At 35.9% G+C, this 24,366-nt stretch overlaps 1 protein-coding gene across 1 annotated transcript in view; it reads right to left on the bottom strand.

The window, feature by feature from the left end:
- LOC135099924 (neuroplastin-like) overlaps positions 1–18,794 on the bottom strand; it is a 33,380-nt gene extending 14,586 nt beyond the window's left edge. Inside the window, exons 1-3 of the mRNA XM_064002624.1 lie at positions 18,639–18,794; positions 13,544–13,585; positions 2,216–2,312 (exon numbers count right to left, since the gene is read on the bottom strand). Of these exons, the coding sequence (XP_063858694.1) occupies positions 2,216–2,312; positions 13,544–13,585; positions 18,639–18,690 (191 nt within the window). The 5' untranslated portion in view covers positions 18,691–18,794. The remainder of the gene's footprint in view (positions 1–2,215; positions 2,313–13,543; positions 13,586–18,638) is intronic.
- Between the last annotated feature and the right edge of the window lie 5,572 nt (positions 18,795–24,366).

Raw genomic sequence — 24,366 nt, 5'->3', positions numbered from 1 at the left:
AGTTCATTTAACAAAATTTAACAAAAAAGTTATTATATTCCAAGCATTCCCCAAGCTAGTGCATGCATTTTTGTTGGTATACTCTTTGTACTGGGCATGAAAAGCAAGCATGTCAATACTTGTACAATCATTGTTTGTGGCATGTTTAAAAGGATAACATACATTTCTTCACTTCTAAAGTAAGTCAGGATTTTGTAGATGATGTCTTCACAACAAACAGCAAGCAAAAGATGTGTACACTTAATCATGTACACTTATCATGCATTTAACAGCAGTGAGGTAAAAATATATTAACTCTCACTCTTTAAAATATGTGTAGCCTATTATTCATATGCATGAGGGCACCAGGACCTGATATATAGGGGCTCAAGTGCCACCTGCTCAAATATGGAGTTACACATATAAAAAAATTGGCAACTCTTCCTCTGTTTAGCTATGATGTTTGCAACACTGTTTTCCAGCTTCCATATGGATGAAAGTCCTGTACTAGCAAGTGGGGTCACGACTTATTGACTTGGGATTCATGTGTTGTGTGTGGTGGTTGAGCCAAGAGGCGCATTCATTCAGGACTAGCTGGGCTCAAGTCCAGCGAGAGGAAGCCAGCCAGTGGGAGCATGCGATGCACAGCGCATAACCATCTCTCTACCGTAAGAAATGCGTCACCTGGAGCCACAGCTTACTAGCCTTCCTCACACTTCCTCCCCTAGTCCTGCCCAAACCTTGTTCACACCCAATCTTTTCCTCTGACTAACCAGTGCCACCTGTTAATCCTTTGTCTTACTATCATTACTAACTCATTATTTTTAATGACTTACTCAAACATAGTATTCATTCATTCTTCAATATGTTGCTTTCTTTCAAGTATCTAATGTACTGTAGCACCAATACTAGTATTTTCTATTTTTTTTTTAAATTGAGCCTATGATACTTTTCCTTCATGTACTTTGTTGTATTATTATTATTGTTATACTATATTCTTTTTGCTGTTTTGAAAGGTGTTAAAACTTCATTATTTACTTTAGATAAAACAATTTATTAAGGTTAAAATCCCAGGTCATGCAAAAAAAAATATACATAAACTTAAAAAGGGGGTTACATTTTATGTGCTAGTACGCATTTACATCCTATATTTTTTTTTTATTTTTGGTTAAAAAATTCTGAAGAGCAGGGATTCTGTCTGAGACTTAGTTGAAATTAATATCTTTCTTAGAAGTGGTGTTATTGTTGATAAACACTAGATGCAGTTTTCTTAAAAAAGTGCTTGAGCCCCTATGGTCCAAATACCCTCATATTAGGAGTGTGGTGAAACAGTATACAAAACTATTAATGAGGTGACATGGTATCATTCAGTGAGTGCTGACTTAAATTACGATGGCACATGCAACCCAGGGAGCGTGTTTTGCTTGAGGCTTCTCAGCAAGCAATAAAAATGAGCTGGAATAAATACATAGACTTCTTGGCATCTCAAGTGCATCTGTACTCCTCGCTCATGTCCATAGCAATAATAACCAATGTTAAGTAGGTTACCAGTGTCACTATTGTGTCTTTCATGATGCATAATCAGCACTGTTCTGAGTGATATCCATTTTGTTTTATTCATGCTGTGGTGTTTGTAGTGATGAGTGTGAGGCACAAAAGTCATGGTGATATTCAATCATACATCTTCACTTGTTGGGCTTGAATGATGTCAATATAGCAAAACTTTCGAATTCAGAAACAAAACTTTCAGAACCTCTTACAAAAACTCATCAAGGCAATCAGTGAGGAATTATCTTTTCATAACCATGGTGGTGGCATCTCCACTATCTTTACCCCCTTGGCTTCTAGCTTCTCTATGAAGACACCAATGTGGCTGTAAAAAGGTAATTCCTCACTGACTCTCTTGACAAATTTGTTTCTTCTATCATCCACTATTAATACTACTACTAATAAAATAATGATAATAATAATAATAATAATAATAATAATAATAATAATAATAATAATAATAATGATAATTGGTTCATACTAAAGGAGCTGCCTATCAATAAGTTAGTGGTAAACTGGTGGTGTACCTGTAAAATGGACTTGGCATTAGTTTCACAGATCAATTCTTGTATGGCAGCACCAATGCTTTCATTACACTACTGGTGCCTTCACTGGAAAATTCTTCAGTGTCAACCTCTATAAGGTTTTAGATTTTATCTGAAGTACCTAGCTAATTACACAATCTTACCATAACGTAGTAGCATGGGTGATGTTCGGTGAGCAGGTCAAGGATAAAGGATGGCCCCTTTTCAACAGACGAGTTTTCTCTGTCTCAGTGACCGATCCTGCAAAGTTGATTTCCCCTTAGAATTATGGAGTCATATAAATTACCTGATGAAGCCAATATATTTGATATTTACTACATAAACTTTGAAAAAGTTTTCTGTTAATCTTAATCATCTTGGTGCTTCCTCCATTCTTCCCTCCTACTACTGCAACATGATGAAAAAGGCAGTCAAAGCTGAGATGATTTTTCCCAAACTCATGTGAAATGAAGAAATTAAAAAGCCACAGCATGTGAGTTTATCAAGATCAGGGGTCAAAACAACCTTTAATCATTACCAAGAATAAAAAAAAAAAAAAAAAAACAGCAATAATCAAAAAGCAATACCCAGTAGTAAATATGCTAGTAGAGTTGAACATCAATTTAATATGAATCCATTTCAATTGGCACCTAAAAGAAAGACCAAAAATGAATAATTATGATTTTAAGTGAATTGAAATTGCCAAGCACTGTTTTTCCTGCTACAAGAACCTTTCCACTGAAACAATATTTTGATTTAGTGTGAAATAGATTTAAAGTGAGCTCTTGTGGACCCTAACTTTTGTCAAATCAATGTTCTACCACAGAACAATAATGATGTAAGAAGATCCACTACAAGTAAATATTGAAATAATGATGGCACACTTCTGAGCATCAGGTCAGAGAAGGTGGTGGAGGCATAGATATGATAGATATGACTATCAGCTGCCTCTCTCAATAACTCTTACTTCAACTACCACACTGACCAAGCCTATGCATCTTCACTCCACTTCAAAAGGAACCATAATATTAATCCTTATATGAGATAAGGAAGTAGGAAGGTCAATTGAATGCATGCCTTCAGAATGTCGTAAAATGCATGAACGATACTACGTGTACACAGGCACAAATAATTTAATATGTACAGGTTCACCATCAATATTTTGGCATCCCTGATTCTAGAGCCATCCTGAATTAGTCATTTTCAAGATTAAAGTTTCCTCCCTGATACATAGATAGATACTCAAATAGTGTATCTGATGTGCCAAAGAATGTTTTCAAGTAAAATGAATCATCTATTGTACTAAATGTAAATTAAACAAAACATCATGAAAGTCTGATGAACTCATCAATGTATTCTGCTGCTCCTTCCTCTTTCCTTTTTTTTTTTTTTTCCCCACAAACCTTATGCACTGAAATGTCATATATGGTACTTCTGAAATCACTGCAACCACCCTTAAGGATACTCAGTGATGTTCTAAACCAATGAGTGAAAAACCTTAAACTTATTTCATACAGAGGAAAATGTTAGAATGCCCCCCCACAAAAAAAAAAAAAAAAAAAAACTAATAACACAACACCTATGCCATAATTCACAACTCTCACCCATAATAATAATGTACATTTGCACAAGAAAGTAAAACCTCCCTCAGTAGCATCCTTAAGGGGAGTGGACGCCTGTTACTCTTAAAGGTGACATTCATATGTGTCTGATCCTCACGATTTTTGGTGTGTATGTAACTTAGTACCTACAAAAGTAAATCCCCAATTTTCGCTGAAATTCACCAATTAGTTTTTAGATTTTTTTTTTTTAAGTAACATCAATAAAATTTCTTCTCAATTGTTTTCAACCAATTACTATAAAATTTTGTGTCAATAACATACATACATGTATCTTCACTTCCCAAAAGATAGATTTTTTATTAGACATTTCATTTTGAAATAAAAACTTAAGAATTTTTTTTCAAACTTTTTCATAAAAAAAGAGAAAAAGCACAGTATGAAGAGCCTTCTTTGAAAATCTATCTTTGGGGAAAAATAGCCTGTTCTTTCCTCTTTCCAGCAATACCTTTACATCTCCATTATCTTGTAGGACAACAAAGGAGAAACACTTGATGCATGAAAAACTTAAGTTTTGAGATACAAGCTGTTTTCTTCTGAAAAGTGTGTGTAATTCCATATGTTAGGTTTTTCTGGAAAAATTTTACATGCATTAGGATAAAAAATTATATAACCAAAAGAAAATCATCATTTATGATCATATTCAGGGCTAATTGGCACCTGGTCCCCTCCTGTATGACAGGATATTACTCACTCACAGGTGAGTTTATCAGAAGGTGCCACCCTCCTCTTTATCGCCAGGATCATTAGCAGCTGCCTGGCTGGTAGTCTTCACTTCCTTCTCTTGAATGGGGCTTCTTTTCAGTCCTCTTCTGCACAGGAGTTGTTCTACTTTCTTGAATGCCTAACCCAGTGAGTGTGTTTTATGAGGCACCAAACCCAAGATAAGTTAGTAAACTTGGGTTCAAGTACCTGAAATTGTGATCTAATATGGTCACAGTGGCAACAAATTTGACTCTTTTGGTCCCAACATAGTTAGTTTTGCTGCATTTAGCCCATAGATTAGAATGCATATGATGGTGAAACAAAGGCAGCATGTGGTGACGACTTGTTGCCAAGACGCAACTCCTCTTGATTATTTTTCTTTTCCCTCATCTTCTTTGCCGTATCTATCTGTGCACACTTTGCTTTATTATAATGAGGCATGCTTCCAAATACAAATAAAAATGAAGTAGCCTTGGATAGCAGAGCACAGACACACACTGACGTCTGCCAGGACTGACCGCAGTGGCCAGCCTCCCTCTGAGTCCCTCATGGCTCATCAGTAAAGTTAATAACTGAAGCTCCACATATATATAAAAAAAAAAGAACAAGAAAACACCAAAAGGAAGTAAAAAAGAAGAAGAAGAAAAAAAAAGCTTTAAAATGATGAGTTTCCAAGCCAGGTGAGTGAGCACGTGGTAAGCAGGGCATTTAAAGCCATTTAATAATGGTAAATAAAGGCGATTTTAAAAATATAAGGAATAATGGTATAAACTTGTAGTTTTCACAAAAAATGCCAGACATGTTAAGGGTGACTATGATGTTAATAACTCAATTTTGACCTCTGGGTTGAAAAATGTAATTTTTTAAGGTGTCCACTCCTCTTAATTAGCCTAATGCACTCGTGTTTCCTAGATATGAAGGTATACTTCCAGAACTTAGTTTCTACATTCCTAAAGTGGCAGTCACACAACATGTATAAGAGATCAAGAAATAAGACCATGTGTATAATGATGAGGAACAGTTTGATACAATAGTCTCCAGCACAACTTGACAATGTTAATGTTTTTATTTTGTTCACCACAATTATCCAAAACTAGGAGCAACTAATTTTCATCATCAGCATTATGAAAATCACTGGTTTATCTGAGGAGACCACTGGCCACTTCACCACTACCACATTTTCCTACTTCATCCCATCACTGATTTTTCTGTTTTCAGCTTACTAATACAGAAGTTACAATTCCATAGTTTCTGCTTGTAGTACAAGATACTAGCTAAAAACTTAGGGGTAAATAGTAGCGGCTGCAGATTGAAATGCTTTGTAAGTAAATTATGGTCATTAAATTTTTATGCTCAGAAGGCTGTAAAGAATTCTTGACTCTTTGGCTAGAACCTTATGTTTCATGTAGTGTACTTTTCTTGTTCCTTGAGGTTGTACTCTTGTCACTCCACAGCCTTCATTGAGTTGATACTGGCCTGGAGCTTACTGCAGGTACTGCATGTGTCAAGATGAACAGGAACAAAGCCCAAGTCCAACTAAGCATTGAAGATGTTCTAGTAGAAGTAAGTACAAGTTTCTCCATCTGTGGGTGCTCTTTGTCCACAAATTCTCTATGTGGAGGGTAGCCTCTGCCAATAGGTATTTCCAGTTCAGTGACTTGGCTCTGGTGTAATGTGAGGTCACCTGATGTGCTGCTGTACATACTTCTTGATGCTGGATCTGTGGTGGCTATGCTTGTTCCATACTGCAGTACCAGTCACAGTCACTTTATTGAGTGCTTTATGTACACATTTCTCATAGATGGGAAACCTACATGATGCACTCTTGCTACAACTTCATTATGAATAACATTATATCCCAGTGTCTGGGATTTGGCAGGAAAATCATCATCTAATGGCTTCCTATGCCATTTAATACACACAAGTGATTGCAGGAACACAATTTGTTTATCATGATATACCAACACCTATTAATTTTTAAATAATTTCACAACCATGGGTGAAACACCCATCACTGCAAGGTCAACCTATTTTTCTTCCTGAAACTCCCTTCCCAGTTTTAACACTAATGCAGGCCCTCCCATTATCATGTGCAGTCTTTGCCTTCAACTTCTACTTGCTCACTTTTTTCACTAATCTTCTAGAAAGATAAGGCTCTCCTGTACTATGGCATTGCTGCCCATTGACATTAGATGATAAAGCACTATCAGTATCAACCATTATTATTGCTTCATTACATAAAAAAAAAAAACCTTGGCAAAATAAAGCACTCAGTTCCTCTTATGTACCATGTGGGTTGAGTAGCTTCACTCTCTGATAGCAACACTGAGAAATACAAAACTATGGCTACATGGCCCCCTGGGTAGCAGAATGTAGGGGGCCATAATCTGAGGATATGTATATATTAAACCAAAGGTATTTAGCAGGTAGGCAGCCAGTGGAGGGAAATTATAGGTTCAGTACAAATGGCTAGAGTACATAGACAAATGACTTTGCCACTTCCTACCATTTTCATAAACTTATTCCTGTGAGGCTACATTCTCTAAACTCCTCCACATTAAAATGAAATATTGCAACAGACGAAGTGAACATAACCTATGATGTCCTTTAAGTGAAGTAAAGCCATTAATCAAAAAGTTTATTGATAATCCACAACATCACCCATCATCCAGAGTGGAATGTGGATTCAAGTAAAGGAAACATGAACCTGGCATGAATGCTCAGAAGCAAATAGTCTGGGAGGAGGTGGGTGTGTGGCCACTAAAGGCCATGGTTGTGGCAGTTATGATTCCCTATGATAGTATTTCACTTCAGAATTAGTCATCAGATCTATCAGACTCAAAGATCAGATCATGTAGCATAGGATTAATACTTTTATTTTAAACCAGTGGAATTTTATTTTATTTTGTTTTTTTGTTTGTTTATTGTTGAAACAGCTTTCCATAATGCCATTTATTGATTACTCTAAGTATAGACATTTTTTTTTTATGTGCATTGTGTTATTTCTTTAGCACCACTTCAATAATTATATGAGATTCAGCAAAGGCAAACTACAAATTTTTTTATTAATACTTAACAAAAGAAAAAATAACAAATGGAATCAATAAAATTGCAGAATTTGCTTGAGTTGTTTTTATATGGACCTAATGAGTGTAGGACTGTTGACAGTCATTGTAGTCATGGGTTATGCTTGGCAGTGGGCCATGTACAAGGATCATATATGAAAAGTGGGTAACGACCTGAAAAAATATATATATGGGCACTCCCTGACCTATGAATGAGTTCTTCTTGGAAAGGGTGACTGCTCCAACACTTCAAACTACTGCTCTATTTCTTTAATTTCCTGTCTTTCTAAACTACTGTTTTATTCCTTTAATATACTATCTTTCTAACATTTTGAATCTGTCCACATAACGAAGTTTCTTAAACATTAATCACTTCACAACCTCATATCTTATCACCAGTAATGGTTGTCATGGTTGTTTTACTGGTGATCTCACCTTCTTTACAGAATCTTTGTCATCCTCTTTTAGAGATTTTGGTGTAACTTTTGCTGTTGCCTTTGGCATATCAATGGTGTTTGATAGGGTCTGGCACAGAGCTTTAATATCCAAACTATGTACCCTCCTATGGCTTCTATCTTTCTATAACTTCATCTCAAGTTTCTTTTCTGCCAATTTTGTTGCTGCTAAGGTAGGTCACTGTTCTTCTCCCAAGTCTGTTAACAGTGGTGTTTCTCAGGGTCCTGTCCTGTCATCAACTCTTCCTATTATTCATCAATGATTTTCTAAACCAAATCTATTGTCCTATCCACTCTTATGCTGATGATACCACTCTGCATTTTTCCACTTTTTTAGAGATCCAACCATTCGTGATTTAAACAACTTAAGCAGAGAAGCCACAGATCACCTGACCTGACCTTTCTAAAATTTCTGTTTGGGCCAGAGCAAACTCTGCATGATTCAATGCCTCAAAAAACCCATTTCCTCAAGCAACTCAACACAACCTTCCAGGCAATTATCCACTCTTCTTTAATGGCACTCAACTGTCCCTTTCTTCTACACTAAATGTCCTCAGTCTTATCCTTCACTAATAATCTAAACTGGAAACTTCACACCTCATCTCTGCTAAAACAGTTTTCATGAAAATAGGTATCCTGAGTCTTTTCTGCCAGTTTTTTCAACTCCATGCTGCTAACTCAGTACAGGGGTCTTATCTGCCCATGCAATATGCTTCACATATTATATGAAGGCTGGCTATGCTTACATTGCTCTCTTTAACAGGGTAGAATGACACACATTTAATTTTATGAGCTCTTCTCAAGCTGGTTTTCTTTAGCCTTCCTCTCTTCACTTCAAGGTTGCATCTTCACAATGACTGCTTGACTGTAGCACTGCTGTACAAGGCTTTCTATTTTCTCTCACCACTATACCGTCTACCTCTCTAATGCAAGAGTTACCCACTATTCATAGTCTTTCATCACTTTAACAAGTAAACTGAAACTACCTGCCTGCATCTATATTTCCTCCTACCAATGACTTGAACTCTTCCAAGAGGGAGGTTTCAAGATACTTCCCTTAATGTTTGAATATATATTTGAGCTCTTTTGGGAACTATTCCTTCAGTTGATCTTTTTTCTTTTGTTCTTGTTGTCTTTGACCAGATTCCCTCTAACTTAAAAAAAATAGTTAATCATTCAGTAAAATATGGTAATTGTAGTGCATAAAACACTCAGTATGGCATTGCTAGAAGTGCACAAGTGATCTTATGAAACAGGTATCAGATGTTCAAAACACTTGTGACCATCATAAAGTCTTGAAACTATCAAACCTCACCATACTTGTCACTAACTGCTTGGTCCAGCTATGTCCAAAAGGATTTTGGTGGTGACATCATATCTGCATGTCATAAGCCATGACAACAAAAAAGTGGGAGGTAAATGTAATTCTCAAGTATAGTATTGCAACTGACAGCATCAAGTTTAGTTAATCAAAATTTGGTGGTAAGTACCTTTAAACTACTCCCATGATTTTATCTTTGCGGAAAAAAAAATCACACTTCGAATAACAACACACACACACACACACACGGGCATACTGCCAGTGATTTTCAACTGTTACAATGATTTCAGAACTGTGATATACATGATTTTGGTTTTCTACTAGATTTTCAACTGCAACAGAGACTAGGACTGCAGTAAAAATTATTCTGCAGTTTTTTAAAGCATCACAATAGCACATAATTATAATGTGATAGCTAAATCCATAATACCAGAAGGTAGACTGCATTGCACATCATAGAATTCTAGCTCTCTAAATATCCAAAATGCAACTTGTATAAATTCAAAATGTACCTAACCATACACTGTACTTGATAAGTAATGATGGTGCAATATTTTACAAAGTGGTTCAGCACTACAAGTCAAAGCTGTTGGGACCAACATTATACATTCTGTAGCCACTGCCAATAGTTAGATTAACTCTTACCACTAACAACAAAAACCCTGTGGATGTCCTTGGCACGGCCAGTACACCTATATTCTCCAGCATGGATGGAGCGTGCCCTTGCTTGGGTCAGCCGGCTTACCACATAACCCTGCCGCCCAGGGCCATGGATCATTGTGTATCTGAATTGTATTTACACATTACTTGTTTCCTTATAATTATCTATTTTTTTTTACAGTCTGAATAAAGGCAAACTAGTGAAAGCTACAAGATTGTCATGGTAAAGTTACCAAATATTTTCATTATTAGTAACACTGACAACAGAAAATGATGTTTACATTTCACTTAAGCAATACATTTTATTAACATTACTAGAAATTTGACAAATACAATCATTACATATTTATATGACAGTTTCTAGTACAAATCAGATGGGCTATATAACTAGAAACCATGAACAACAGCTAGCAGCTGCTAGCCATTTCTATAAAAACTAGAAAAAATAGAAGGATTTCTATGACTAAGGCAGATAAACTGATTGCAATAGCCAGCAATTTCGATGAAAACCAGACTAATAGCATAATTACTATGATGAAGGTAGATTATAGGCATTAATGCTACAGTTGAAGTACCACAGAGCATTGAAATACTAATGCTATTGTTGTTTGTTGGAGATGTGCCTTCATGGAAGGCTTCACATTAAAATCCAGAGGAATATAATACACTACTTCAATTACAATTCAATTAAAGGGATCTTCCATATGAATTCCCCATTAAGGGAAGAGGTGGTTAATATACTTGCATAGTAACAGGCCTGACTCAGTATTGTTCCATTTGTTTCTACTTGTGTTTATTTTATTTATTTTTATTAAGGAAATTTCTGCTATGGTTTTTTAACTTTTGTAGTGATTCTAAGAGATAAAAGAGATTATTGCACAATATATAACTAGGCCTCATGTAGTGCAATTTTCACAAGTACTGTGAATACATGAAGCTGGAGAGAGAGAGAGAGAGAGAGAGAGAGAGAGAGAGAGAGAGAGAGAGAGAGAGAGAGAGAGAGAGAGAGAGAGAGAGAGAGAGAGAGAGAGAGAGAGAGAGAGAATGGTTGCCTATTGACACACACACAAAAAAAAAAAAAAAATTATATATATATATATATATATATATATATATATATATATATATATATATATATATATATATATATATATATATATATATATATATATATATATATATATATATATATATATATATATATATATATATATATATATATATATATATATATGGGACGCCTTGGTACAGTGGGACTGCGCGCTTTGGGGGCCAAGTGGTCATCACGCACACAGGTTCGAATCCTGGCTAGGGTCCGAGGGTAGAAGGGCATCCACTCAGGGTAACTGTTCCCAAATGCCAAATCCAAAGTCCTTCATCATGTGGCACTGTCTCAGCCCTGACAGACTTGGGAAACTAGACAAAAAGTCAAGCAATATATATATATATATATATATATATATATATATATATATATATATATATATATATATATATATATATATATATATATATATATATATATATATATATATATATATATATATATATGGGACGCCTTGATACAGTGGTACACACACACACACACATACAGTGGAACCTCAGTTCTCAAACTTAATGCATTCCTGAATGTCATTTGAAATCTGAAATGTTTGAAAACCAAAACTATTTTCCCCAAAGGAATCAATGTAAAATGGATTAATCCATTCCTAGACATCAGTCTACCCTGTCTTAGTAGCTTATGAGAGATGCTCCCACATCTAACATGGCTGCTTCACATCTCCAGCTCACAAATCATTTATCCAGAAAGGATGTATTGAATGAACTTAATAACACAGAACTCATCAGAAGATGCTGTTTAGACTGTGCAGGTATTCTTTGTCACCAATCTATTGAGGGAAGCCTTACAGAGTGACAAAGAGAGGAGCAACCCACTTTCCACCAAAATGAAGGTGATCATAACACTTAGACATTTTGCTGCTGGGAAAAGCTACTGGGAAAATGCAGTTGTGCAGTAGTGATGACATTGTGGGTCATCAAGAGAGCCACAAATGGCTCAGGATTACTCCTGAATGCCGAAAACTGTTTATATCAAGGCTTTTCAACAGGATCACATTCACCTTATTTCAAAGATTGAATTACTGACTGTCTTACACTGTCTCTCCTCCAAATATATAAAAAACAAAGTAAATATTTATAGAAACTATAAATTAGCAATAAACGGTAGCTTCTGCGATGACTTTTAACATATGAAATCAAGGAACTGTTCTAGAACCAAATTATGGGACCACAACCAAATTTGTTTTGAAAAGGGAGGTGTTCAGTAACCGAGGTTCCACTGTGTGTGTGTCTATATATATATATATATATATATATATATATATATATATATATATATATATATATATATATATATATATATATATATATATATGTGAGCATAATTGAAGCTTCAGGAATTTCTGTTAGTGATACTGCAGTTAGGAATATATACCCATTTAAAGTTTCATAAGTACAATATTAAGCTTTATGGAATCCCATTTTTTTCCTACTAAACATGGTGTGAGTACGGATGATGTTTATGGTTTTAAAAGTTAAACCACTTGCCTGGTGCAAACTTAATTCTTCTAACAAAGAAATGCAACAAAACTTGCCTCTTTAAACAGCCAGTCTTTGTTATAGTTTATAATCTTTGTTTTCTCTTGTTACATTAAACTTTCATCATTAAGATGATCAAGGCAGCTTCTAGCAAAAGTAATTTCTGTTTGCAGAAAGCTATCAGAAGAGTTGCCCTCCACTGTTTCCTATCAGCAACTTAACTGGTTTTGAGATGCAGATCATATATATATATATATATATATATATATATATATGAGGATCTCCATCAGATCAGGTCTGTCAAATCACACCTCAAGGCAAATTGTATGGATTTTTGAGGTTTTTAGTTATTATTGTAACTTAAGCAAATGCAGGCAGATGGTGGGGAGCACAACATTAAAGTTATTTAGCCAATCATATGCAAGGAGGCACAGCCTCCTTGCTAAATGGCATCTTAAAAACAAGGGGGAGAGAGAGAGAGAGAGAGAGAGAGAGAGAGAGAGAGAGAGAGAGAGAGAGAGAGAGAGAGAGAGAGAGAGAGAGAGAGAGAGAGAGAGAGAGAGAGAGAGAGAGAGAGAGAGAGAGAGAGAACCAGACCAATTTATTTTGTTCATTGAATGCCTATTTGATTTCGAAAAAGCAATCATTGTACAAATTGCATAAAGTGACAAGGAAGCTCCAGCCCATGTCTGCTTTTGGATAGCCTATAACTCCCTTTACTGTGGCAATATGGTATGAAAAAGAACAGGGTTGCTACAGGCCTTACATAATATTCTGTGGAACATGAGGTCTAGCGCATTTAAAGTACTTGTAACTCAGCGGGGAAAGGAATGGGAAATATGATGGACCTTCTCCAAGATTCAGCATGACTACAGGGATACAGGCTACACCGTGCCTTACCCAGATTCCCCAAGTACAATGGGTACGTCATTTAATGTCCACTGCAAAAAGTCGTTCACACCAAGTACACATGCAATGGAGATCCTTCCACCCTCCACCACTACGTGTTGTCCGCTGTAAGTCACGTCCTCCCCACTGTAAGTCACATCTTGCTCTTCTATGTACCTACCTCCAGAACTACTTCCACCTGTTGATATACTGGCTCCAGCACCTGCAAGAGAGGAGGAAAGGGACATTAAAGCATTATGAACAACTGTGTCAAGTGGTTGCCATTCTTTACTAATTACTAAAGCTGAAACATTTCATATTTATACTTGTACATTAGTCTTTGTATCTCTGAGGCATAGGAGAGAAATGTGATGAAAAACTAAAAACACATGTATTCTACAGGATGTCATTAAATTAGCAAAATAACCAAGTAACAAAATAAGAAAACTGTAAATACAGTAAGTTTAACTCATGTGTAGGCCTTAAGTAACAGAAACATTTGTATATAAAAAAATAAATAAATAAACTGTTCTCTCAAAATTACTATTTCCTTGTATAGTTTCAGAATCCCTTAACTGTGCATATATATAATTCTCGTCTATTGATTCTTTCAATACATAACTGTAAAAAGCATCTTGAGGCTAATTCTAATACGTATCACTTAATCCCTTCAAACCCATGACATTGATTTATACCATCACAGTGTGCAGTACCTGTGACAATGATGTACCTTGGTATGTCATGGCTTTTCTCTAGTGTTTTTCTCATGCTGGTTGGGGGAAAGCATGTACAATTCACTAGCTTGATAATTTATGCTTGAATTTTACAAACCCTACTCACCTCCCAAGCTTGAGGCCCAGAGAGAAAATGTCATCTCTGAAAATGGACTGCAAGCATATATCAATGCAAGTTACTGTGTGACATGTATTGTACATTATTATTTTTTGCATTCAACTGACTGTCAAGGGATCTTCAGACAATAACTCTTCTGATGAACTATACCTACATACCTAATAGTTTATGAGAATTGTGAAACATCTAACAATGATGAATATCTCATTAATAGTTGCAGAAGACATTTCTCTGCAAGACTGTTGTAGTAAACTTCTAAGGATTGTTGAGTGTGAGTACAAGTCTGTTCACTATTTGGCAGTGGTGTGACTTGCCAGTCCCTCACAAGTCTGTTGAAGGATGTATCACTGCCTCAAAAGTCACCATGGATCTACTGCTCTGTCCCTACCTTGCAGAACTACTTGTGCAGAGGTTAACAATTGATTTAATAATACCATATATGTTTTGTCATGATAAAAATAATACAGGAGTTAATATAAAATACTGAAACCCACCTGTTTCCAAAACACATCTATCTTCCAAATATGAATATCAAATAAACCTATCTATTATTCACAATCCCTTGGCATCAGCATCAATGGAAAATAAGTGCTACTTGTCTCTGTTCTCGGTGATAGCAATAAGAAAAGAAAGAAGAAAAAAATTTACTCGGTGATAGCAATAAGAAAAGAAAGAAGAAAAAATTTAGAGAAAATATGATAGAGCAGTAGTACAATAATCCTATCTATCCTTAACATCTGAACCTATTACAGTTCTTCACTCTTACAGTGAGATGAATGCTGTATTGGACAGTGTTTCTAATGACTAGCTGGGCTATGTCAGTAAAGTAAGTCAGAGTAGAGATAATAGCTGTGTTAAGTAATCACAAGAGAAACAGCAGCATGTGGCAGCTAATATTTACACACCATGTAATGTCTGACTGGTCTGAAGATATGCCTCTGGCTTGGTCAAATGAAAGTATAAGGAATTTTAAAGCTAATGCTAACCAAATATTTGAATCTCCTATTGCAGGAGCTTCTATAAAGACCCCCTTGGAAATTTCATAGCAACACTGAGAAACAGATCTTACAGCAGGAAAAATCTACCATGAGAAGCCCTTGCTGGAAATCAAAACTTAAACAAGAATAAGGTACAAAGCCTTAGAAATTGGAACCATAAGGATCATCACAAATCAAGATAATTTTTGAGATCTTTTGTGCTTCCAGTCATTAGTTTTTGAGGTCTTTTGTGCCTCCAGTCACTAGTTTTTGAGGTTTTTTGTGCCTCCAGTCACTACAAGATTCCTGCTCTCTTACTTACTTATATGAACATATATGAGATACTGCATTCAGGCCTTAACAGGCCTCTTCATGCAGCTCAGTGATTAGCCATGTCCACTGTATGATCATGTTTAAGTGGATGGGAAGCCCAGTATCTTTTTTTAAAGGATTGTAGTGGTCTTGCCTTAACAACTTCAGCTGGGAGTTTGTTCCATATTGGGGGTGTACAATACTAGAAAGAACTATGCTGGACTCTCACCCCATCATATGATCAGTGGTTGAATAGATGAAAACCATGTTGATGGCTTGGTCTTAATTGGGTCAAATGAAGGGTCTTAATCAGACCCATCATTTGATTAGCCTTCTTAACCTTTTCATGTATATGTTCAGGAAATGTGAGCTCAGATCAATAATAACACTTAAATTCTTCTCTTCAAATACATGTTCCAGCACATTATTAGATAGTTTGTAATTGTGTGTATGTGGTCAAGTTTTCAAACTTCCCAACTGATAGCACCCCACATTTGTCTGTACTGAATCTCAGTAAGCAGGCTGTGGTCCACTCCTGTAGGGTAGTTAATGCACTCTGTAGTGCCATAGCATCTTCCTGTCTCCACCTATGCGGAATTTTTGTGTCATCCACAAACATATAACTATCCACTTGTAAGTTGTCAGCTGGTAGGTCATTTATGTATATTAAGAAGAGGAGTGGTCCCAGAACACTTCCCTGTGGAACTCCACTTAGGACTTCAGGTGGTTGGGATTTATGGCCATTTACCAAAACAACCTGGCTTCTTCCTTTTAAAAAGCATTCTATCCATTTAAGGAGTTTACCCTCTACCCCATATGCCTCAAGTTTACTGATTAGCCTTCTATGGGGGGAACTGTGTCAAAAGCCTTGGAAAAATCCAAATATATTATGTCCATTACCTGCCCCTTTCCATATGCATCTGCACATTTATCAATAAAACTTCACAAAACCATATAACTTTGGAGAAAGTAGGTTATTTCCCAATAAGTAGCCTAGCACCTTATCCATGATCAGAGATTCCAAGATTTTGCATGGGAATGAGGTCAGACTAACTGGATGATAATTTGATGGTAAACTTGGTGATATAACTTAATTTTTCTAGCCATGTGGTAGATTTAAGGGGCTTTGCCAGTTGAACTGAAGCTTTCCTAAGTACCCTTGGAAAAATGTCATCACCTCCACATGATTTACCTATTTTTAAAAACTTAAGTTTATCGAGAATTGCTTTTTCTGTAATTGTAACCCATGAAAGTTTTCTGTCCATTGCCTTATTGATAGTTGGTGTTGGTCCAGGTGGTTCATCATAAATACTGAGCAGAACTGGTATCATAAAATATTTGCTTTCTCAGAATTACCGTGTTGCACTGATTTTGCATCTCTGGTGTCAAGGAGCAGAGGTGTGACTCATTCCTTGGTTTTCAGTTTATGTCTCCATTTTGATAAATTTCTGGTGTTTATCTTCTCCCACCATAAACATACAGAATATATTTTCTTTTAGATTAAACTTATTTAGTTTATAAATACAAGATAAATAATCGCTTACTGGAAGTTTCAATTCAACCAATCCTGATTTTTTTTTCCCCGGAGTAAACAGGAGAGCACTGGGAAAAGAGAAAAGGCCATTTACACATAATACTCACATGAATACAGCCTGGGAAGGTTCTGCACCACTGTTTTTCATCATGGCCCAGTTAAATTTAATTTTATGTATTAGCTTCATGACCTTTTTGTTTCTTTCTCCCACTGATATGAAAACCAATTTGTGCACACACAACTATTAAACTGTAGATGCAGTTTGTACATCTGTCTATAATGTGGCAAACCAATGAACAAGAGCTTGTGACCCAATATAGGATCCCAACCAATACTCTGAAAAACCCTGCTCCACACCATGGAAATCCAAGATGGGATAAGACATTGTAGGATTAGAGGTCTTGCTCAGCTAAATCAGCATCACTAATAATTTTATGAACTAGATAAAATTTGCCCTGTATAAGTGTGTTGAGTGAGTAAGATTGTTTTGTTAGAAGCCACACAGGGCTGCAAGAACAAGGTTATGTTTGTTACATAGTTAGATTTTATTCTTTCATTACAATAATTTCTCCATTTATTTTCCTTTTTTTTTATTTTAGTTAAATTCTGTTGTCAATTTTTTTCTTTTTTTAAATATTCTGACCTTTACTTTAGGCATTTTTACTAAGTTTCTCCAACCAACTTTACTCTTCTTCACAGGTCTGTTCCCAACAATCTTGAAAAAAATTAGAGACAATAATTCTATGGGGATGAAATTAAATTTGAGAAAGATTTTGAATCGACCAAAATAAAAAAAAAAAAAATAAATATAAATAAATACAAAAAGAACCTACGAAATTGATTAATGAATGACGTAAGACTCTTGGACTTTGCTCCCAGCCCTAAATAAATTTTCTTCTAGGTCTCCAAGTTTTCCTAGAAAGGTAGGATAAAGCGAAAAAAATTATATATATATATATATATATATATATATATATATATATATATATATATATATATATATATATATATATATATATATATATATATATATATATATATATATATATATATATATATATATAATTTTTTTTTTTTTCCGATGGCTTTGATGTCACCAAAACACATCAACATATATAGGAAAGTACGTTTTAGACAACGAATTACATTTTTACATTTACGTATTTACTTAAGTACTGAAACATTAATCAGCGATCCTTTCTTGTTTATTAACTATGTAAATGAATCACATCTCAAGCAATATGTTGTAATTGTGTTCTGGCCCATAAAATACGTAGATCGAAGGTCAAAATGATAAACCTGTACTGCGACTGTACCACTTCCTTCGTTACACCACACATGACATCATAACAACTGACTCATCGCTGGGCTACCAGTTTCTCTAATCAACCATCTATGTGTACAAAATAGAAAATTGCCCGTATATTTTATCCAAGCAGGAAGGAACAGTGCCAAAACTGTATGAAAACGTAAAACACTACGACGTCAGTAACTTCATGACCAAGCATAGGAATTAGGAGTCCAATACAGAATCTCTATAAACTGTCTTCCTGTATCTAATCTTATGGACACAGGGGACTGGTCATATAATGGCTACTTACCCAAACATATCCCAACGATGCAGGAAAAGATAAACACACTCAAAATCTTCATGATGCCAGTAAAAAAGAGCACTACACCTTTCACCCTTCCCCAACCACGTTCTGTGTCGCACTGGCTCCCCGACCCCTTATTCTCTTGGCTCCCTGCAGCTCAGCTGTCTCTACCCTGATTGTCGTCTGCTACGTCACAACAGACAAGCCCCAAATACTGCTATTAGACTTTATTCCATTTATTTTTTGTATTTTCCAGCAGTTATGCCCCCGACAAAACATCATAGAAAATAACTATTATGCATAATGTGGCCTAAACCAGAAAAAAAGTACTATAAAAAGTAAATAAACACTCTGAGAGACAGTTACAAAGGTGAAACCTCCCTATCTATGTAGAACATCTCAACGGAAGTATGTCTACAAGTATTCGTAAGCACAAAATATAAAGGAATGTAACGAAGAAAATAAATGAGTCTTCACAAATTAGAGAGCATAATGAAGAAAACAACAGAAGTAAAACTAAAAAGAGTGTGCAAGAAAAGGCAAAAAGCAAGAGTCCTTTTAGCAGAACATAATAAAGGAAGTACTCAAAATATAAGATACATACAGAAAATGGTGGAAAGCAAAAATGGGCCATAATAAAGAAAAAAAAAAAAAAAAATGAAAAAAAGAAGAAAAAGAGTTCAACAAAACATGGTCAAGAGCAGTTATGTACACTGAAACGAACCGACACTAATAGGTAAGGGGCGCCTCACACTGTTGCGGGATTCGGAGCGTGTGTGTCAGGGAGGTCTTTATCTTTTTTTTCACCTGGGCTTCCTGGTACCCGGGATTGAGAACCCAGGTGCCCGGCGGAAGCCGCACACTACTGATGCGTCAGTCCCTCAATATTATGTGCGATATTCTGTACAAATCTTTCAGAATTAGCTGGATAGTGCATCATGTGCAGCAGCAGCAAAAAAAAAAAAAAATAAATAAATAAAAATAAATAAATAAATAAATAAATAAAAAAAAAAAAAATGAAAAAAAAAAAAAAAAAAAAAAAAAAGCCTGGACGGCTGGGAACGGCTGCGACTCTTGACTCATCCAGTCTCCTTCAGTAAGAACAGTCAAACAGAGGAGGGAGAGGAAAGCACGCTTTTCCTTATGTCCATATATTACACAATAGTATACAAGTCACCGTGCAATACAGTCACGACACAGGCAGGCACAGGGATGACAGAGTACCTCAAACCCTGCTTTCCATGTCACCACCTCTGCCAGACGACATTTAACCACCTATTCTAGCTTGCAAGATATAACTACGAATCATGCTGATTATCAATACCGGTAAAGATAATTGCTACTTATACTATATATGAACACACCCTCACATGACTACAATTAAAATTTTCATATATTTATTTATTTATTTTATTTTTTTCTATGTAGGAGGGACACAGGCTAAGGGCAACAAAAATCTTCTCTTCTATTCCCTCCATCTTGCCCCCATACTTCCATTCCCCAATTACATATACTTCTACATTCCATGGTTAGCTAATACTCACACACACATACACACGGACACCCTCATGACCCCAGAGGTCATAGGCTTATGTTAGCCCTTCTTCCATTAATGCTGTATGGATAACGGTGCCAGCCTCTAAACAACGACCCACACGAGCTAAACAACGAGCTAAGTCACCCACATATGTACTCACACATATACTCATATGTATTCACATGTGCACTCATATGAGGCTACCTCATACACATAGCATGCTCATGTGCTCGCCTGGAGGTCTGCTACATATACACGTTTGTAACAATATTAAAAAAAAAAAATGTAGCTATCGGATACTAAATTTTAGAGGTCTGCGGATGCGGATGAAGAGGATGTATTTCTCATAAAAAAGCAATATTAAAATATCAATATTTGCTGATGCGGATACAGTTGCAGATTTCCTTTACCTACATATCCGCAGCTGCGGTTGCAGATGTGGATAATTTCTGCTCATCACAGTCATACAGAGTGGGTCGTCTGTGACACAAAGAGAAAGAGGAAAGAGAGGAAGGGAGAAGAGAAAAACATAAAACGAAAAATAAATGGAAAAAAAAATAGAGTAAAGAATGCATATTATATTTTGAGAATGTACAAGTATATGTAATTGAGGGCAAGGTGGAGGGAATAGAAGAGTGAAGGGCGTGGATGAAGGAAGAACAAAAAAAGAGTACGGGACAAGAAAAGGGAGTACCTATTTCCCAATACTTCCTTTCTCCCTCTAATTTTTCGCTCCATCTTCACCATTCCTGCTTATTTTATTCTCTATTTTCCCCGTACTCTCATTTTCCTTTCACCTTTTCCTCTACGTCCCTGCTCCAAATACTCTCCAAAACAGCTAGAAACACCAGATATTAACAATGCATAGGAAATGTTTGCTAAGAAGACAAATGAGACCGCAAATTTGTGTGCACCGCTGCGCAATAGACGAAAGATAAAGAACACCAAACCGAAATGGTGGAACAATGAAACTTAATGCTGTCTTTCAGCTAAAAACAAGTGTATCACAAATACAAATTAACATAAAATAATAATGATAAATTACAGCTCGACAGACTGCATAGAAAAAAAAAAAAAAACTATAAAACTTGAAAAAAGGAACATCAAAAAGTCTGTTGAAGCTCAAATCGCGAACTCAAGAAAATCAAACTCGAAAGAATTTTACAGCAATGTAAAAACTAAAAGGGTTTTAACATCAACAATTGGTCCTCTAATAACAGAAAAATGGAAAACAAATAGAAAACGCAGACAACACGAACACTCGGAGCGGACTTTTCTTCAGCCTTCACGACTGAAGATGTTCAGGGTAGGCTGCCGATCCCCACGCCTCAGACAAATGGCATCATCTTGCCTAACTTCACCAGAGAGAGAGAGAGAGAGAGAGAAACTCAGTCATGAACAACATGAAAGTAAACATAATCCTACGGCATGACTAGGCTTCTAGAAAAAAAAAAAAAAAAAGAGTTAGTAAAACCGCTTACGACTGTATTCAATACATCATTACTCTACAGCAGATGAAGTCCATGATGATTAGAAATTGCAAATGTCAAGCTAATCTTAAAAAAAAAAAAAAAAGAAAGAAAATAAATAACTTCCAGATAATTACAGGTCGGTTAACATAAATTCTGTTGCAAGCTAACGAAAACAGTAATAAGAGATAAGATAGTTAAATACTTAGGAGAAAATAAAATCATGAAGGACTCGCAGAAGTAAACGTTCCTGCTTGACAAATCAACTGGACTTCTTTTATGAAGTACATAACTCGTGTGATGACACGAAAGGAGTTGATATTATATGTATACCCAGACTTCCAGAAAGCCAGTTGGGAAACTGGCTCTTAGACAGAAAACAACGTGTTGTAATAAACGGAAAGAGTCCGACTGGCATAATGTAAATAGTGGCGTTTCGCAAGGCTCTGTATTAAGGCCAGCACTTCTTATAATATATACTAAAGATATCGATGAAGGAATCAATTGTAGAATAAGTAAATTCGTAGACGACACCAAAATAACAAGTAAAGTAACATCAACGTACTAATAATGACAGAAACTATAGTGTGACCTCAATACACTCTAGGAAGCTAGAAGAAGAATATAATGAAGTGTAAAGTTCTTCATATCGGAAGCAATAACGTTCATGCGACATATAAAATAATAATGTGCCTCTGTCAAGTGCTCACAAAGAAAAAAAATCTTGGCGACATAGTCTCTAAAGATCTAGAGCCGAAACACATAATCAGAAACAGTAAAGACAGCAAGTAAATTAGTAGGGTCCATTGGAAGAACTTTTGAATTTAAGTCAGAAAAACTCTCGTGCATCCTCACCTTGAATAAAATGATTCCAAGATTACTTAATAAACCGAATGTAGAAGGCATGGAAGAATACACATATACAGTGATACACCTATTATCTTATTACTGGACCCAGATCTTTTACTGTTTGACAATGACAAACACCAGGCGAGAAGCAAGCAAACTGACCTTAAATACAAACTCAACCAACGCAAACTATGCAACCATCAACCATTTCTTTTGACACCATTCAAGACACAAACAGTGAGTGGGAGACGCTTCAACTATCGTTATCACCGGTTAAATATTAACACTTATAATCACCAAGCAGTTCTCACAGGAAATAAACATGTTAAAAAAAGTCATACATTAAATCTAAACACTGACATAGAAAGTCTCAACTTGAGAGATGAAAATCTATAGCAACAGGTGGACGATGTAGAGCAATATGAAAAACGTGACTCCATAATATTATGTGGCTCAGTGTTCCCTACTGAAACACCTAATGAAAATCCCACACAAGTAGCCATGTCTTCTTTCAAGGACAACCTAAGGATCAACATCAAAGTGGTATAAATGTGGCACATGTAGATTGGGGGCAAGTAACATCCTTCTTTTCCTCTCACTTCCTCTTTCGTTTTGTTTCAAACCTCCTTCTCTTTCACCTCCCATCCTCTTATCTGTCCAAGATAAAGGGACGAGGAAATGATACCTCGCTCTCTCCCCCTCACTCATTCCATACCATCCAGTCTCCATCCTTCCTCACCCTCTCTTACCTTCTCAAATAACTCTAGTCTCGGTCAGTCTCATTCTATTTCTCAATCCTCAGGATTGTTCTTACTCAATCACTCTCACACTTCATCTTCCGCTAACTTTCACATCCACTCACGCTGACTCTCACTCTAATTAGCATTCCCACCATACCTCTAAATCTCACTCACATTCACACTTAATCTTTCACTTATTTTAAATTCTCTCTATATGTTCTTGACCTACAGCGCTGTTAGGCAACTGCCTTGTAATTCTGTTACCTGAAGCTTCAGATATCTGTTCCCTTCTGTCTTCGGAGGCTTCAGTCCTCATCTGTGGTGGCGCAGATAACGTCTCTGGAGAGGCTCATGATCCCATCTCCTGCCACCCATGGTTCCACGATGCAGTCGCTGTCGATGACAAGGTTGATATTTAGCATGTGAGTATTCTTTGGTCATTCGCCGATTGCTTGAAAAAATATCATTTTCTGGTAGAATGTGCTCAGGTAACCGAGGTCACTACGTACCAGGTCGTTATTTGTTTTCGAATACATCGGAATGCTGTATTACGGTATATTTGTATTCAAACAATTGCTACAAAAAATAAAAATAATCTAATTTACATTCAAGTATTTGGGAAAATATCCAGATTTTTCAAGCTAGTCTTTAAGAAGGGATGGATAATTCATGAAATGAAAAACTTTTGACTCCACCCTGTTTAAGAAGAGCACACTGTACTTCCCTAATTATGTGGGAACAGTACTTTCTACATGGACGGATAAGTCCCCCGTATAGAGTAATTAGTTGTGAGAGAGAGAGAGAGAGAGAGAGAGAGAGAGAGAGAGAGAGAGAGAGAGAGAGAGAGAGAGAGAGAGAGAGAGAGAGAGAGAGAGTATTAGCAGAGGCGATGCAGAGCACTCAACCTCATGGAGAGAAGAGATACGAAAATTCCAGTTGGGGTTTTTAGTTAATAACCGCCCGTGTAGAGGATGGGAAAAGTTAACTATCAATGACGATGAAGGAATAATTGCCTGATATATATATATATATATATATATATATATATATATATATATATATATATATATATATATATATATATATATATATATATATATATATATATATATATATATATATATATATATATATATATA

Source organism: Scylla paramamosain, chromosome 4 (assembly GCF_035594125.1).
Source record: "Scylla paramamosain isolate STU-SP2022 chromosome 4, ASM3559412v1, whole genome shotgun sequence".
NCBI lineage: Eukaryota > Metazoa > Arthropoda > Malacostraca > Decapoda > Portunidae > Scylla > Scylla paramamosain.
The sequence above is the reverse complement of the archived record's forward strand: the minus strand, read 5'-3'. Positions and strand labels throughout refer to the sequence as shown.